The sequence below is a fragment of the Chelonia mydas genome, chromosome 7, assembly GCF_015237465.2.
Source record: "Chelonia mydas isolate rCheMyd1 chromosome 7, rCheMyd1.pri.v2, whole genome shotgun sequence".
Classification (NCBI taxonomy): domain Eukaryota; kingdom Metazoa; phylum Chordata; order Testudines; family Cheloniidae; genus Chelonia; species Chelonia mydas.
In genome coordinates this window covers 540,705-558,695 of record NC_057853.1, presented here as the reverse complement: position 1 = coordinate 558,695, position 17,991 = coordinate 540,705, and the positions used below count along the sequence as shown (strand labels likewise).

Here is a 17,991-nt window from a genome sequence, read left to right as displayed (position 1 = left end):
GAGAATCCTGGGGACCAGGTCTGAAAACATCTTCAGTGCATCATATGTGGGATGGAGAGGCCCCACACAAGTAAAAGAAAAGTATAATACTTATTACATGGAACACATAATTGAAATGTATCAACCACCAATCTTAAGAAAATTAAGGGAAGGGTGGGGGGGGGGGGTCACCAGTTGTTGGCTGTTTGTGTTCTCGCTGCCTGCTGCATGGGCTCTGGCCAGCTAGCCCATGCAGCCGGCTCCGATTGAGCTGCCCAAGACGACCGCAGTCTCAGGTCCGTAGGGAAGACGCACACCAGGTTTATTGCTGACAAAGCTCGGTAGTAACATGCGGCCGACTCTACGGGGCCACTAATGCATGTAGGTTCGTGACAATGGACTCAGCCCCGTGAACAATGGGACTTTTCGTTCCCCCCTCAGCTGGACAAACACCTCCCGTGATCCTCTTTATACACTAGCACAAGTTACGTATCACCCCTCTGACGTGGCTAGTTACCACCTTGCACCTTGCACAAGTTGCTTCCATGAAAACATCTCTGTCCATCAGGCTGACCATATCCTGAAAGCTGGTCAGTGTGTCCCTGTGCCATCTTCAGGGAGTGTGTTTACATCATAACCCCACTCTTCCAGCACTATGCCCCGGGAATGTGTTTACGTGAATACCTACTGCCTATGAATGCTTGTGTTTTTGCAGTGGCAGCCTTGTTCCTGCCAAGTTCATGTATTGGACAGCAAATGTGCAAGCAGGCCTCTGCTTTAACAGGGCAGGGCCTGACTCTTGCTAACCCTGCTCTTGAGTGGCAGGTCTTGACTCTGCTTGGGCCTTAGTCTCACCAGGCCTCATGTCTCAAGCTCTCTTTTTCTACTACAGGGGTGTAGGACTCCCACAGATGGTCACTAAGGGAGGAGCCCCGGTGAGGGGTTTTGGTGCCACTGGAGGGTGAAGTCCCAGGAGTCTTGCAGGCTCCCTGTTCTCCTCTCGGTCACTTGGAAGGGACAGTCCTTGAAATAGGATCCTGCAGCTCAGCAGCACCCTGAGCAGCAGCAGGGATACACTAATTGGTTCAGTGGCCTCAGCAGCAGGTTGCTGCTCAAAGGGATGGACAGGAGACACCAGGAGGAGGTTGAATTCATTTGGCCACTGGTTCTATGAGCCTCTCTATTAGGGAGAGCTCCCAATTGCATGTCTCCTGTGGCTTGAGCAAGTTCATCAGTGTCTCTTCCAGCTGAGAAGCCTGATCCTCCTGTGCCCTGAGAAATTCAACCGGCTCCTGTCCGTCCCTCTGAGCAGCTATACCAGGGTCCTTCTCCCTCTGCATCTGCGGTGCTGCTCCAGCCCTGCTCGTGAAATGGTTTCCCTCTCAGGAAACGAAGATCCTGCCAATGCAAAGAAAAGGTACAATTATATTTTTTCTCCCCTCTTTGGAAGAAGCTGAGAAATCCTCCCATACAATAAAACTGATGTAAAAGGCCACAATTTTGATATTTTTCAGCATTCCAGGAATATCATGGTTAGACTATCCTTGGTTCTCAGCCAACTTTTGAAGCCCATGAGGAAGGATCATAAGCTATTAATGGCTACTAATGGTTTTAAACATTCATAGAGCCTCAAGGGGTTGGTGGCAAGCTCTTTCCAGGGGCTAAGTTACCAGTTTGCAATTTCTTCTTTAAAGACTGCCCACCCTTTGGAGAACACGGTGCTTTTCAAGGTACCAGGACTGAAAAGGGAAGTGGCTGTGGCTTTCCAGTCCTGTGGAGGGGATGGTTCTGCTAATGGTCACCCCTCTACATATTATTGAATGGAGGGGTTTGGCCAGCTATGAAGGTGGACCAAGCAGATTTGAACTGCCATTTAACCTTAAGATGCAGCTGGAGTTTCTGCTACAACAGAAATTTGCTAAAATATGTTTAAAGGGCTGGGAGGCAATTTGGCTGAAAATTGACTATATTCTCAGCTAGCGTAGAGTGTCTGTGCAAAGGGAAATGTGAACCATGAACACCGCTCCCCACTGTCCTTTGCATCTCTGGAAAATCCTGCCCCTATGCCTGCCTAACAGTGAAATGGACAGGGAAAAAGACAACTGAACTTTATTTGAGTCCCTGAAGTTTCATATCAGCACCACAAGCCCCTTGCCTCTCCACTGCAAAGGACACCACACTGTTTATCCAGCAGTCAGACTGGATCCTTCCCCCACCCTATTTCCCCTAGCTTGTGCAGCACAGCTTGGTGGAAGGAGAGGCCAGACACCAGGGACAAGGGTGGTAAAAAAAAACCCTGTACTCTTCCAAGAGAGAAAGGACTGCTGTGCCTAACTTATCCTCAGACAACCAAAGTGTTCTACAGCTGGTGTTCTTTTCCCTTCCCTCCACCTCCCACCCATATCCATGCAGCTCCCATTTGAAAGGTAAGATGAGGGGATTGGGAGAAACACTGAAACTGTGTAATCTTCTAAGGGACAGAAGAAAGCTCTTACTAACTTTAGACAACCAACTATACGTTTTCTACAACTGTCCCATCCCCAAATGGGACCTTTCTAACATGCCTCTCCCTTCTCCCAGTCCATGTAGCCATGGGCCCATCGCTGCCTGAATGCTGGCCAAGAAACGCAGACACAAGGGCACAGTGATGTTTTGCTAATCTGCTTTTAAGAAATAGCTTTAGCCAAATGTGTAACAGTGGTTCATCGGAAATCAATAAAACAATTGATTTATAACCATCTCTTGCTCCGGGCCCATTTCAGGGTGGAGCAGAGCTGGGGCTGGATGGAGGGGGGAAGTTGGAGAAGTTTGGTAAGGAGATGGGGCATGACAATGCCTTGGCTTCAGCAGTGCAGTTCAATCTCTCAGAGGCAGAGCAATGCATGGCATCTTATCCAGGGAAGCACAGAACTTCAAATGACCGGGCTCTTAAAATCAGGAATTTAGCACCAGAGCAAGAGGTGAGAGTTGTCAGGGAGGGTGGGGATCCATTTTAACATACCAGCCTCAAGTTCTGGTCACTGCTGTGGCTTGGGATTCTCCACAGGTTCAGGAGAGGGGGAGGGAGGGGGGCTTCTTCCACCAGCTCCTCCAGTTAGAGGTGCGGAAACACATACTCCTTGTCCTGCAGGACATCCCCCGTGGTACCTGCTGCCCTCTCTCCCTGGCCCTCATCAGCATCCCATTGGACAATGAGGCCAGTACGGTTGATGAGGGGCTTGTGAGCCACTTCAGGCTTTGTACAGGGAGCCCTGGAGAGCACCTGGTCCAGTACAGTGCAGAAGGGGCATGCACAATGAGCCCTCACGAAGTCACTGCTGGAGTCTTTGGCCCTCCTATACAGAAGCCTCAAGTGCTTGATGGGCCAGAGCCAACCGAACACCTGCCTGCTCCAGCCTCCATGAAACTTGGCAATACAGGAGTTCCTGCTGCTCCAGAACAAGTTGTGGAGGATGGTGTAATCCCACCCCACACTGATCAGCACCTGGGTGTGGTCAGCAGGCCAGGCAGCTGCTGTTGGAGCAGGATCCATTGTCACCTGCACAATGTGTAAAGCGTGCTGTCAACACAGCTTGCTACGGCTTGTGACAACAGGGAGACAGGTACCTTTGTAGACTGGGTAAGGGTCAGGAAGAAAAGGGTTCAGTGCATTATGGGAATGGGGGTGGAGGACTGCAGATGCTCAAGACTAGGTACCCTAACCCCCATCCACACTGCCATGGGGCTATGCTACGGCCCAAGGGCTGTACTCCCTCACACCCCTCATGCACGCTAGCTTACCTGCCTTCACACACGTGCTTCTGGGATTTAGGGGTGGACCACAGGGGGGTTAGGGCACAGCCACATGCATGGACAAGTGAACAGTCACTAGTACAGACACACCCTATGTGTGACCTACTCTCTGTTCCTAGATATATAACCTTGCATTTAGCTGTATTACATTGTATCTTTTGTTTAAATTAGTCCATCTTACCAAGCCATCCTGGCTGGTCTGTATAACTGACCTGTTCCCATCATTTACCATACTATTAATTTGTTTTTACCAGCAATAATTTTACCAGCAATAGTTTTATATTTTCTTCCAGATTGTTAATAAAGATATTGAATTGCATGGGGCCAGGAACAGATCCCCATAGGACTTAACTAGAAACAATCCCTCCCTAAGTTAGCAGCAACACCATCCAAAAAAACCAACCCACCATACCAAAATGTCCCAAAGGCCTCAAGTCTTTCAGACAACTAACCAGATCTGACTGGAAGGCAGGCATAGCTATGGAAAAGGTATCCAGAACTATAACATTCAAAAACCAGTTGGAGAACACTTCAGTCCCTCTGGTCACTCGATTACAGACCTAAAAGTGGCTATTCTTCAACAAAAAAACTTCAAAAACAGACTCCAACGAGAGACTGCTGAATTGGAAGTAAGTTGCAAACTGGATACAATTAATTTAGGCTTGAATAGAGACTGGGAGTGGTCAAGTCATTACACAAAGTAAAACTATTTCCCCTTGTTTATTCCTTCCCCCCCCCCCCCCCCCCCCCCCCCCCCCCCTGTTCCTCAGACATTCTTGTCAAATGCTGGAAATGGCCCACCTTCATTATCACTACAAAAGGTTCCCCAGCCCCCGCCCTGCTCTCCTGCTGGTAATAGCTCACCTTAAGTGATCACTCTGGTTACAGTGTGTATGATAACACCCATTTTTTCATGTTCTGTGTGTATATAAATCTCCTCACTGTATTTTCCACTGAATGCATCCGATGAAGTGAGCTGTAGCTCACGAAAGCTTACGCTCAAATAAATTTGTTAGTCTCTAAGGTGCCACAAGTCCTCCTTTTCTTTTTGAGGATACAGACTAACACGGCTGCTCCTCTGAAACGTATCCATTAGGAACAAGCAAGGAACTAGATGGCTCATGAAGTGCATTCCCCTGCAGGAAGTTCCTTTACCTCCTGCTCAGTTGGAGGAACTGGCTGCAACGTTCAGGGGTGTGACACAGAACAGCTAGTAGGCGCTTGGCTTGTGCTCTACCCTGCTATCACACTCTGCCTCAAGGGTGAAAAAACAACAACAACAGAAAAACAAAAACTAGGGGATTTTTGCCAGTCTTGTGCTCAAGAGCCAGGAGTGAGAATCCCAAACAGATGGTATCTTTAAAGGATGAAGTTACTGTAAAGTCAGAATCAAGAAAGCAGTAAGGGAGAAAAAAAAATCTAACTCCCCTATCCTGGGGCCACACCACTATCCTAGAGAAAGGTTTTCCTCATATCCCTTTCAATAAAACAACTATTTAGAACCTTGATCACCTATGACCTTCCTGTTCATAGCTAAACTATGAGTGACCCATACAAGGTAAACTTTTGTTTTGTGAGATATGAAGTCTGGTCAAAGGCTTTTTAAATGAAAAGGCCAACTGGGAGAAGGCAGCTGAAGACTCAGACTTCTGAACTGTGTAATGGAACGATGCTGTGCAGCTCGGCCAGAGAGACTGTTCTCTTGTTTTGACACCCCGTAATGTGATAATCTCACTGGCCGCTTCAGGAGTGCATAGGGGGCATGCACAGATGTTCAGAAGATTTTTTTCAATATCCAGGAAGAACTGGATCTACGTAAAGAACCAGAATCTCAGCACTTAGGGCTTGATAATTTCCAACAGCAGATTTACATAATAAAAGTTGTAAAGTGGAAAGTGATTAATTCTCTTCATTGAAAGTTATTGTGTCTTCCAGAAAATGTTAAATTGACTTTTTGCTTATCTTGTGAGCATTTCATTTCATTTTTAAAAAAAATTCTACTGCGTATCACAATACGATGCCAACTCAAGGCAACCCCTCTTCGGACCAGTATACATCATTAGCTGCTATGGGCTGATGAAATAGTGGGTGGCTAACTACAGGGAATCTCATGATTCCAGGGAAGCAACTCGAATCCCTAGGAAAATTCAATTCCAAGGCAGCATGTAATCTCACCGGGGATTTTGAATTTTACTCAATATTCCAGCTAAGCTGATAAATGAGCAGGTTGTGTGACTTGCCCACGATAATAACCCAAATCAGAATTCAAGATTTGTTCTGCAACTACCAGATCTCCTTTACTGATACAAGCAGTTTTCTCCATGCCTCAAGACCTCTGCAATGCTTTACATACCTGGGTTACGGGTAGGGGGGCAAAGCAGGGCAGAGATGCATAAAATACCTGGCCGTATGTCTGTTCTCAGGGCGAGGACATTAAAGCCGCTAAAAAATGGGAAGGAAAATTCCAAAATGTTGATTTTCAAGTTAAGTATTTTTATTATCAAAATTATTACATCTCTTGTGAAAGTTCAAATGTTACAGCATGGTGTAAAAACCCCACTAGAGTCAGAAGCTGCAGCCCCCACCTTTCCAAGAGCTTTCTAGGGTGCCTCCCTTCTGCACCCTGCACATGCTGAGGTGCTGGAACCTCTGCATGCTGCTCCCAACCCCCAAATCCACTGCTGCCACTAGGCAGGGCAGAGCCTGCCTGCCCCATGCTGCACACAGCATGAAATGGGAGACTACACACCCAGGTCTAAACTGAGTGAAGTTTACACCTATTTTATACAGTATACAGAGACACCCGTGTTCCAGGTGACAAGTTCCATCCCCAACACACACTCAGCCAGACTGTTGGAGAAAGTTACTTTGTTTTAATATTTTAAAAGTCTCCCCTACCTTGAACAAACACCTGATTTCAATTGTGAAGTAGAGAACTTGTAACAGCCCTAAAAAAGGAAGAAGACTGTGCATTTGAAAGACAGGGAGACAGACTCACAGCATTATCTCGTCCAAGAGAAAAAGGAGAAGGCCCACTGCAGCACCAGGGACTCTACCTGTTGTATATTAGCTAACCTAATATGGTTATAACTGAATATAAAATTAGATAAATAAAAACACGCCTGATATTACAGTAAACAAGTGAGAAAGAAGCTGGCAATTGTATGGAGCTGAACTGACAGCGCACCCCCTTTGGGCTGGCTTTGGCGCCACTCTATGCATGTGACCCCCAGGTGGGAGGAACCCCAAGGCTCACATTCACTGTGTGTGATACTTTACACCTACGGCACTCAACTTACCGAGGCCTGGAGTCCCCACCAACCATGCACTCTGGGACACACACTCCACTGCCCACCACAGACCCCAGTACGAACATGACTCATTTGGACAGTCCCCATAGCAGTGACGCCACAATGTCACCCCTACTCATCCCCCACCCCCCACCCAGTGTCACACAGTGACAATGTTCATGGAAACCTTCCCGTTGATGATACACTGCAGCATACGACCCCAATTCAGTTTCCCAGCTAGTGACAAACATTCACAGATCCCCATTAGTGACAGTCACAGGAACCGCCCCCCATTTAGTTACATCCTACAGAGCCCCCCACACCCTCACTGTCTCCTAGTCCCAGCGCTAACTGACCAGTTCTTGGAGTCTGTCACAATGGAAATGGGTCTGGTTGTGGGGGTCACAGCCCAGGCCTAAAGGTGGTGCATGCGCTGGTCTGTTGTGACTGGAATGATCATAACGGATGAAACCCCCCCCAGATGAACTGAGAACCTGACCTGCAAGGGAGCTTTGGAACTGGAGTTTAACTTCCCCCAGAATTTTCTTTAAATTGTTTTCATACTTAAAAAGATGTCCTCACTGCACAAGTGACTACAGCTATGGGCATGGACAGGAGACAGAGGCTGCATTGCAGTCATTGCACTTAGAACCATTTGCTTTCCTACAATGTATCCAGCTTTGCTAGTCTCTGCCTCAGAGAAATTTGCATCCTCCTCCAAGGGCAGAGGCTGCCTCTGCTCATAAATCTGACTCATTTACTCCAGACTCCAGCATCTGACCCCCTGGGCCCCCAGCATCAGGTGCAAGCTCCCAGCATTGGCCCAGAAGCCACTTCCAGAGGCAGCTGGAAGGAGTTATGGGCAATTCGGTCCTCCTTGGATCCAGGCATCCCTAGGAAAGTCCTGTCTGAGTCTTTACTCCTGGACCTTGAAGCTGCTGCAGTCTATACTGATGGACACTGCCTCCCCCATGATGTGGATAGTGCTGTGAACTGGAAACCCCTGGCCCTCTGGAGCTCTGGTGGAGAGCAGGCTGCCCAGAATTAGGCAGGCTGATAGTCCGCAAGTCTGACTGCAATGATCTGGAACTCTGGGGAGCAGAGCTGGAGCCTGATGCTCCTGTGCAAGGCTGAGAAACCGACCCCAAGGACACTGAGTCTGCAGCAACCTGCTGTGCTGGACTGGCAGCAGCAGACTGACTCTTCTTCAGAAGGTTGCTATTAATGCTACTTCCAGAGTGCTGCTGGCTGCTGTAATACCCAGAATTCCCTGCAAAGAGAGCTGGGGAGTCCGTGGGAACTGAATGGGCAGGGCTGGAATAGGAGGTGGAGGAAAGGGAAGCTTCCGACGAGCCCTGAGCGGGGTTGTGTCCTGTTCTTGGTGGAGCTGCTCGGTAGCTGTATCCAGGAGATGGAGTAGAGTGTCCTCTGTAGGGGGAGGAACTCTGCTGAAGGAGGGCCTGGGACTCTGCTCGGGGGCTGTCAGACTGCAGGAGCTGGAGAAGGGAGGGAGGGAGAGAAAAAGCGTCACAGCACAAAGATTTCCTCCTCTCTCTACTAACCCCCACTGAGCAACACTGTTTGCTGTTCAAACAGCCTGATCCACTGCTGAGAATGAACTGCAGGTTCTAATGCTTGCTTGTGACTAGAAATCAGGGATGGATCTTACCTGGTAGCTGTATCTAGAAGGGCTGTAAACTGCTGGTCCTTTGAGTGCAGCACTGAGAACTTCTGGGGTGTCTCCCTCAGCAGTACCTAGAAGACACAGCACAGTCAAGCCTTAAACTTCACTTCCTGGACCAGGCCACAACTCTTCTCTCCTAAGCTCATCTGTGTGCACTCCCGTTATCTTGTTCCACAGTCCTGCTGCAGGTAAGGCAGGAGCCCCACCCAGCACCTCAAGTCATTGGGGCCTTTGAAGCCAAAAGAAGTTAACTAACAGCAATCTGGAGAATCCCAACACCACACAAGAGCCGCCAGCGTGAGTAAAGAACCGTTATTTACCCGCCAGTAACTGGCTGTTCAAGACGCTGTGGTTGGCATGGAGCACACTGTAGGGAGCATGAGCCGCAAGTGCACAAGATCTTTTCACTTTTTCACAGTCGTATCTGTTGGGGCTGTGCCTGTGCTCTGAGCCTCCCGGTGCTTCTGCATGAGGGCACGAAGGGTGGCGCAGCCCCAACCCTCCCTCAGGTCCCTCCCTCACAGTTCAAACCTTTGAAGCGGAGGCCTCCGAAAGACGGGGCTGGAGGGCAGGCTGTGGGATCCACACGGACTACAACATCCTGTAGAACCACAGTTACTGCAGGGGAAATAAACGGTCTTCGAGTGTGTGTTGAAGCGGATCCCCCTGGAGGTGACTGGCAAACAGTATCCCTTCTAGGCAGTGAGATGGAGGTGTGCCAGCCACATCAGTCAAACACCAGTTGGAATACTGCTCTTCTGAACCCGGCATCAGACCAGCCACCATGTCCAAGGCATCGTGCTTGACAAAACTGAGTGGGGCGCTCCACAGCGCAGCTTTACAGATCTCACACACTGGCAAGTTTCTGAAGCAGGTGGAAGACTCTGTCTCTTCCTTGGGCAGAGCATGCCCTAACATTTGGAGGGAAAGGCCCGCTAGCCAGCTGATGCCAAGTGGACATACTGCAATCTCGGAAAGGTTGCTGAGGCTCCTCCATCCCTCTGACCACTAGTCCATGCTGCTCATCCGTGTGGGCATGAATACTGCCAGGTATGACCCTGGGCAGATCAGCAGTGACTACAGGGCGGTGGGAGTGCAGGTGGTGGTGGTGTCTGTCCTCCTGGTTGAGGGTACGGTCCCAGGCAGGGAAATGCACATCCTGGAGATGAATGGATGGCTGCACAGATGGTGTCAGCAGGCAGGCCTTGACTTCCTTGACCACTGGGTGCTGTTCTGGGAAGGAGGTCTGCTGCGAAGAGACGGGGTTTACCTGACCAAGAAGCGGAAGAACATTTTCACGCACTGACTTGCCTACCTAGCAAGGAGGGCTTTAAACTAGGTTCAAAGAGGGCAGGTGACAAAAGCCCACAGGTAAGCATAAAAAAGGCAATCTTAACAGAAGACTAGATGTTGCTGTGTCGGTGAATACATGGAAAATTAAAATAGGGTCATAGGAGCAACAAATAGCGGGGGAATCTGCTCAACATCTTAGATGTCTTTACACAAATGCAAAGAGTGTGGAGAATAAACAGGAAGAACTGGAAGTATTAGCAGATAAGAAATTATGATAATTAGCACCACAGACACTTGGTGGGACAAGTCTCATACTTGAATACTGGCATGGAGGCCTAAAACTTGTTCATGAAAGAGAGGCAAGATAAAAAGGGAGGTGGTGTATTATGTATCAACAATATATAGACTTGTTCTGAGGTCTAGAAGGAGATTAGACGCAGACTGGTTGAAAGACTCTGGGTAAAGATAAAAGGGAAAATAAGGATGATGTCAGGGCAAGGGTTCTACTATAGGCAAATCACAAAGTGGAGGGGGATGAGGCATTTCTAAAACAAACATGAGAAATATCCAAACTACAAGAGTTGGTAGTAATTAGGGACAAACCACCCAGACATCTGTTGGAAAAGTAACATGGCAAAACACAAAATTTCCAATAATTTATTGGACTGTATTGGGGACAACTTCTCATTGCAGAAGGTGGAAGAACTAACCAGGGGGACAGCCATTTTAGACTTGATCCTGACCAACAGAGAAACTGATTGCCAATTTGAAGGTGGAAGGCAATTTGGGTGAATGTGATCATGAAATGACAGATTTAGTTACTTTAAGGACAGAAAGGACTAAAAGCAGCAGAATAAGGACAATGGACTTTGAAAAACAGACTTTAACAAACTCAGAGAACTGGCAGGTCAGGGCTCATGGGAATAAAGGAGTTCAGGGGAGCTGGCAGTTCCTCAAAGAGACAATATTAAACATACAGTTACAAGCTATCCTGATGTAAAGGAAAAAGGACATCAGGAGCAAGAGAAAGATGAAGGAAAGAGTAGGTCCTCTACTTAGTGAGGAAGGAGAGCTAATAATTGATGACATCAAAGAAGGATGAGGTATTTAATGCCTATTTTGCTTCAGTCTTCACTAAAAAGGTTAATGGTGACCAGATACTCAACACAATTAATATAACAAGGGAAAAGGAATGCAAGCCAAAATAGGGTGGTACTACGTTAAAGAATATTTAGATAAGTTAGATGTATTTAAGTTGACAGGCCTGAAGAAATTCATCCAAGGGTACTTAAGGAACTAGCTGAAGCAATCTTTGGAACTGTTAGCAATTATCTTTGAGAACGGAGGATGGGAGAGATCCCCGAGGACTGGAGATGGGCAAACAGTACCTATTTTTACAACAGAGAACAAAGACAACCCAGGAAATTATAGACTGGTCAGCCTAAATATGATACCTGGAAAAATAGTGGGACAAATTATTAACCAATTTATTTAATAGAATAATAGCATATCAGGGTTGGAAGGGACCTCAGGAGGTCACCTAGTCCCACCCCCTGCTCAAAGCAGGACCAATCCCCCAACTAAATCATCCCAGCCAGGGCTTTGTCAAGCCTGACCTTAAAAACCTCTAAGGAAGGAGATTCCACCACCTCCGTAGGTAACCCATTCCAGTGCTTCACCACCCTCCTAATGAAAAAGTTTTCCTAATAGCCAACCTAAACCTCCTCCACTGCAACTTGAAACCATTACTCCTTGTTCTGTCATCTGCTACCACTGAGAACAGTCTAGATCCATCCTCTTTGGAACCCGCTTTCAGGTAGTTGAAAGCAGCTATCAAATCCCCCCTCATTCTTCTCTTCCGCAGACTAAACAATCCCAGTTCCCTCAGCCTCTCCTCATAAGTCACGTGCTCCAGTCCCCTAATCATTTTTGTTGCCCTCCGCTGGACTCTTTCCAATTTTTCCACATCCTTGTTGTAGTGTGGGGCCCAACACTGGACACAGTGCTCCAGATGAGGCCTCACCAATGCCGAACATAGGGGAACGATCACGTCCCTCAATCTGCTGGCAACTCTCCTACTTATACAGCGCCCAAAATGCCATTAGCCTTCTTGGCAACAAGGGCACAGTGTTGACTCATATCCAGCTTCTCGTCCACTGTAACCCCTAGGTCCTTTTCTGCAGAACTGCTGCCGAGCCATTTGGTCCCTAGTCTGTAGCAGTGCATTGGATTCTTCCATCCTAAATGCAGGACTCTGCACTTGTCCTTGTTGAACCTCATCAGATTTCTTTTGGCCCAATCCTCTAATTTGTCTAGGTCCCTCTGTATCCTATCCCTACCCTCCAGCGTATCTACCTCTCCTCCCAGTTTAGTGTCATCTGCAAACTTGCTGAGGGTGCAATCCACACCATCCTCCAGACCATTAATGAAGATATTGAACAAAACGGGCCCCAGGACTGATCCTTGGGGCACTCTGCTTGATACCGACTGCCAACTAGACATGGAGCCATTGATCACTACGCGTTGAGCCCAATGATCTAGCCAGCTTTCTATCCACCTTATAGTCCATTCATCCAGCCTATACTTCTTTAACTTGCTGGCAAGAACACTGTGGGAGACTGTATCAAAAGCTTTGCTAAAAAGTCAAGGAATAACATGTCCACTGCTTTCCCCTCTTCCACAGGGGCAGTTACCTCCTCATAGAAGGCAATTAGGTTGGTCAGTCATGACTTGCCCTTCGTGAATCCATGCTGACTGTTCCTGATCATGTTCCTCTCCTTTAAGTGCTTCAAAACCGATTCCTTGAGGACCTGCTCAAGGAAAGCACCCAGAGGATAATAGGGATATAAGGAATAGCTAGCATGGATTTGTAGAGAACAGATCATGCAAAACCAATTTAAGTTTCTTCTTTGACACAATTACTGGTCCAGTGGATCGAAGGGAAGCAGTAGATGAGCTATATCTTGATTTTAATAAGGATTTTGACACAGTCCCACATGCTAGTCTCATAAGCAAAGTAGGGAAATATAGCCTAGATGACATTACTATAAGGTGGTTGCACAACATGTTGAAAGATGGTAGTAAAGAGTAGTTATCAACGGTTCACTGTCAAACTGGGAGGATGTATATCTTGTGGGGTCCTGCAGCGATCAGTCTGGGGTCCTGTAATAGTTCATATTTTCGTTAATGACTTAGATCAGGGGTCGGCAACCTATGGCACGCGTGCCAAAGACGGCACGCTCCTGCCTGCCGGCACCAGCAGTGTGCCATTAAAAATCCTGCCCTGCCCAGCCCAGCCCGGCCTGCTCTTCTCCGCCCCCCGCCCCCTCCCGCAGGGACAGGGGGCAAGGGGCAGAAGCTTGGTCCTGCCGGCTCCTTTGCCTCTTCCCACAGTGTGCTGGGTTCCTGTCCCTCCTCCTCCTCTCCGTCCTTCCCTGCTGGCCGATCAGCTGATGGCCCTCCCGAAGGGGTGGGGGAGGAGCAGGGTCAGTGTGCTCGCTGCTCCCAGCGGATGCAGAGAAGAAGCGGGGGCAGGGCCTTGGAGAAGGGGGGGTGGAAGCGGGGTATACCCCCTCCAGTCCCCTGCCGTGAGCACCCCACAACCCCAGTCCACACCCCCAGCCCTCTGCCCTGCCCCCCCTCACACACACCCAGCCCTCTGCCCTGAGCCCTGCATACCCCCCAAGCCACTGCCCTGAGCCCTGTACCCCCCTCTCACATATCCAGCCCTCTGCTTGACTCCTTCAGCCCCCCCCACGACCCCAGCCCTGACTGGCACCCCCCCACACCCCATGCCCTGACACCTGCACCCCTCTCACAGGCTCCCAGCCCTCTGCCCTGACCCTTGCACCGCCCCACAACCCCAGCCCCCCCACACCCCATACATTCCCACCCTGAGCACCAAACGGGAGCTCCTGCACCCCCCACCCCCACCTGCACCCCTCAACCAAATGGGAGCTGCCCAGGTAAGCACTCCACACCCAAACCTCCTGCCCCAACCCTGAGCCCCCTCCCTCATTCTAGCTCCTGGCCAGACCCTATACCCCAACCCCCAGCCTGCTCCTTCACCCCCAGCCCTGTGCTCAGTGCACTCCCACCCTCAGCTCAGTGCAGAGAGAGAGGCAGAGAATGGGCCAGAACCAGGGACAAGGTAGGTACCCACTGTATGTGGGCAGGGCCGGGACCCCACACCGGCAGTGGGCTGAGCGGGTCCAGCAGCCGGGATCCCGGCTGGCAGGAGCTGGGGGATGGAACCCCCGAGCCACTCGGCCCGCTGCCCGGCCTGGGGTCCCAGCCGCCAGCCCCGCTCAGCCCGCTGCCGGCCTGGGGTCCCGGCCGCCGGCCCTGCTCAGCCCGCTGCTGGCCTAGGTGAACGGAACCCCAGCCCAGCAGCGGGTTGAGTGGGCCGGCGGCATAAGATCAACATTTTAATTTAATTTTAAATGAAGCTTCTTAAACATTTTGAAAACCTTGTTTATTTTACATAACAACAATAGTTTAGTTATATAATATAGAGACTTTTATACGGAGAGAGATCTTCTAAAAAACATTAAAATGTATTACCGGCACGTGAAACCTTAAATTAAAGTGAATAAATGAAGACTCTGCACACCACTTCTGAAAGGCTGCCAACCCCTGACTTAGATAATGGAGTGAAGAGAAGCTTACAAAATTTGCAAATGACACTAAGGTGGGAGGAGAGGCTGGCACTTTGGAGGGCAGGATTAGAATCTAAAACCATCTTGACAAATTAGAGAATTGATCTGAATTCAAGAAGATGAAATTCAATAAAGACAAGTGCAAAGTACTTCACTTAGGAAGAGGGAAAAAAAAAATCACATGCACAATTACAAAATGAGGACTACCTGGCTAGGCAGTAATACAGCTGAAAAGTACCTGGGAGTTACAGTGGATCACAAACTGAATGAGTCAACAATATCCTACAGTTGTGAAAAGGCTAACATTCTGGTGTGTATTAACTGGAGCAGTGTTGTATGTAAGACAAGAAGCAATTGTCCTGCCCTATTCAGCACTAGCGAGGCCTCAGCTGGAGGGCTGTGCCCAATTCTGGGCACCACACTTTAGGAAAGATGTGGACAAATTGGTGAGAGTCCAGAGGAGAGTGACAAAAACTATACAAGGTTTAGAAAACCCGTCCTATGAGGAAAGGTTAAAAAAACTGGGCATATTTAGTCTTAAGAAAAGAAGACTGAGGGACCGACCTGATAAACCTTCAAATCTGTTAAGGGCCGTTATAAAGGAGGAGTGATCAACAGTTCTCCATAACAACAAAAGGTATTACAAGTAGTATTGGGTTTATAATCTGCTGCAAGGGAGATGTAGGTTAGATACTAGGAAAAGTTTTCTAACTATACAGGGTAGCGAACCTCTGGAATAGGCTCCCAAGGGAGGCTGTGGAATCCCTGTAACTGCAGGTTTTAAAGAACAGGTTGGACAAACACCTGTCAGAGATGGTGTAGTCCTGCCTCAGTGAAGGGGACTGGACTTGATGACTTCTCAAAATCGCTTCCAGCCCTGCATTTCTATGATCCACTTAAATTCTCTGTGATGAGATGGCTGCCTTTCAACAAGCCAGATATAGCCACAAAGAGACGAGGAAGCATTTGGTCCTGTCCAGGTAAGAAAGCAAGACTCTGGAAACAGGCAAGAGACATCGCTTCTCAGAACTAGCTTGCCCCTGAGAAAGAAGTGTAAAGAGGTCTGGCCAGGAGGACATGGAGCTAGTGGACACACTGTGCTGTGATAGCTACCAGGAAGACTAGCTTAAGCATAAGAAGATGTATTGAACACTCTGACAGTGGTGTGAATGGAAGCTCCATGAACTTTAGGAGGAGTAAGCTGAGACCCCATGTAGGAGTCAGGTCTCTGCCAGACAAGTAAGTATGTGGCAGGCCCTTGCGAAATCTCAATACTGTCAGATGTGACAAGACTGAGTATGACTGTATCGGAGTGTGACACACTAATACTGTTGGAAAGTGGACTCTGACTGAATTAAATGCCAAGCTAGCCTGTTTCAGGTGAAGCATACAGTCAAGAATCTGGGGTATTGGAGCATCAACAGGTTCCAGATGATGCTGGATTTTCCATATGGAGAACCATTTTCACTTGAAGGAGTAGGTCTTCCCAACAGACTGCTTTCTGCACTGCACGAGGATTTCTTATTGAGAACAGTCTGCCAGTGGTATGCAGCCAGCCAACTTTCAGGTCAGATTCAACTAATGTGGGTCGAGGTGCAATATTGGGCCACTGTGCTGGGATATCATGTCTGAGCAGATTGGGAGATGGATGGAAATATGCCTAGGCCAGTAGGAAGCTATCAGGAGAAGTGCGGCCTTGTGCTGTCTATGGAGATCAGGGAGATTGGGGTAAAGGCATACAGGAAGTTTGGAGCCCACTGTAGCAGGCAAGCAGTTTGTAAGAAGCTTGGACTCATGCTTCCTCTGGAGCCGAATTATAGGCACTTAGCACTGTCCTCTGTGGTAAATAGATCTATCATGGGAGTGTCACATACATGCATGCTGACATGCGGCTGAGCAGCCCCAGACACGAACGCACTGTTGTTGTTGAGTTTGATCTTAGGTCCCTTGCTGGTGTCTGAAACCTGGCCTCTTGCAGGTGAGCTCTCTGTGATCAAGAGTCAATCACAGCCCCTACAAACTCTATTGTCTGTGATGGTGACAGATGATTTACCACGAGAACGGCCATACTGGTCAGATCAAAGGTCTATCCAGTCCAGTGTCTTGTCTGCTGACAGTGGCCAATGCCAGGTGCCCCAGAGGGAATGAACAGAACGGGTAATTATCAAGTGATCCACCCGTCGCCCATTGCCAGCTTAGTAGTTCACAAAGACTCCTCACCAGGAGAGCAGAGAGAGCATTTCATAGAACCACAGGGTTAGCAGGCACTGCAAGAGTCATGCAGTCTGACCCCTGCCAAGAGGCAGGATTTGTTGTGTTAAACCATCCCAGACGGACGTCTCCAGCCTCCTTTGGAAACCTCCAGTGAAGGAGCTTTCATGAGAATTTACTCCAGGGTTGCTGCGGTCTTCTGCTGGGAGACCATCATCAGCCAACTGTTCAAACACAAGTCGACATCAGTTCCCTACGCGGGCTGCCACCATTGCCATGCACATTGTGACTACAACCTGTGCTGTGGAGAGGCCAAAGAGCAGTACCCTGTTGTCAGATTCTGGGGTGCAATCCAGACCAGGGAGAGATTGGGTCACCACCTGTCCCATAGCCTTCAGTGCCTCACAATGCTTTGAATTTCTAGCTCCCAAAGTTATGGGGCAGGTGGTGACAAACACTCCCTGGTCTGGATTGCACCTCAGAATGTGACAGTGGTGTAGTCGAAATAGGATTTATACACAACTTGCTAGTTTAACTGAGGTTTACACTTTAAGGAGAGAGATGGACGGCGCACAACACAGGTTTTTGGGAAAATTCAGGACTGGGAGTATGTTGGGGTCACCCTGCTAGTGGTTACCCAGACTGGTGGAAGCCAAAGCATGGCTGCTGACAGGCTGCTGAACAGGGACTGTCTAGCACACAGACACTCAGGGTGTGACCTGCATGCTGGTAGGCTAGTGGTGAGTAGCCCTGGTTGGAAGCCACACAGCAAATCACTGTGAGGCACCCCGGGCTAAGGGGCAGGCAGCGACAACTTCTCACTGGTCTGGATTGCACTCCAGAATGTGACACCTGCATAGGCAATGATTGGCTGCACAGTATGAATCTCAGATACTTCCTGTGTGCGAGGTGGACGGCAATGTGGATGTATGCATCCTGCAAGTCGAGAGCCAACAACTAGTCTAGATCCTAGAGAGATGGAATGGTGGATATGAGCATGACCATCCTAAACCTGAGATGGCATGTGCATTAGTTGAGTCTCCTCTGTTCTAGGATAAGATGAAGGCCCTCTTCTGAATAAGGA

General features: G+C 48.8%; 1 protein-coding gene across 17 annotated transcripts in view; it reads right to left on the bottom strand.

The window, feature by feature from the left end:
* Positions 1-280: 280 nt before the first annotated feature.
* The window catches only part of SETD5 (SET domain containing 5), a 163,263-nt gene continuing 145,552 nt past the window's right edge, over positions 281-17,991 (bottom strand). For 7 of the 17 annotated variants that reach the window (XM_043552103.1, XM_043552104.1, XM_043552102.1 and 4 more), the window contains 2 exons: positions 8,731-8,816; positions 6,244-8,557 (listed from right to left, as the gene is read on the bottom strand). In XM_043552103.1, the coding sequence (XP_043408038.1) occupies positions 7,955-8,557; positions 8,731-8,816 (689 nt within the window). In that variant the 3' untranslated portion in view covers positions 6,244-7,954. Of the gene's footprint in view, positions 1,378-6,172; positions 8,558-8,730; positions 8,817-9,276; positions 10,016-17,991 lie in introns of those variants that run through there. The other 10 variants (XM_043552100.1, XM_043552107.1, XM_043552106.1 and 7 more) reach the window with 7 other exon arrangements.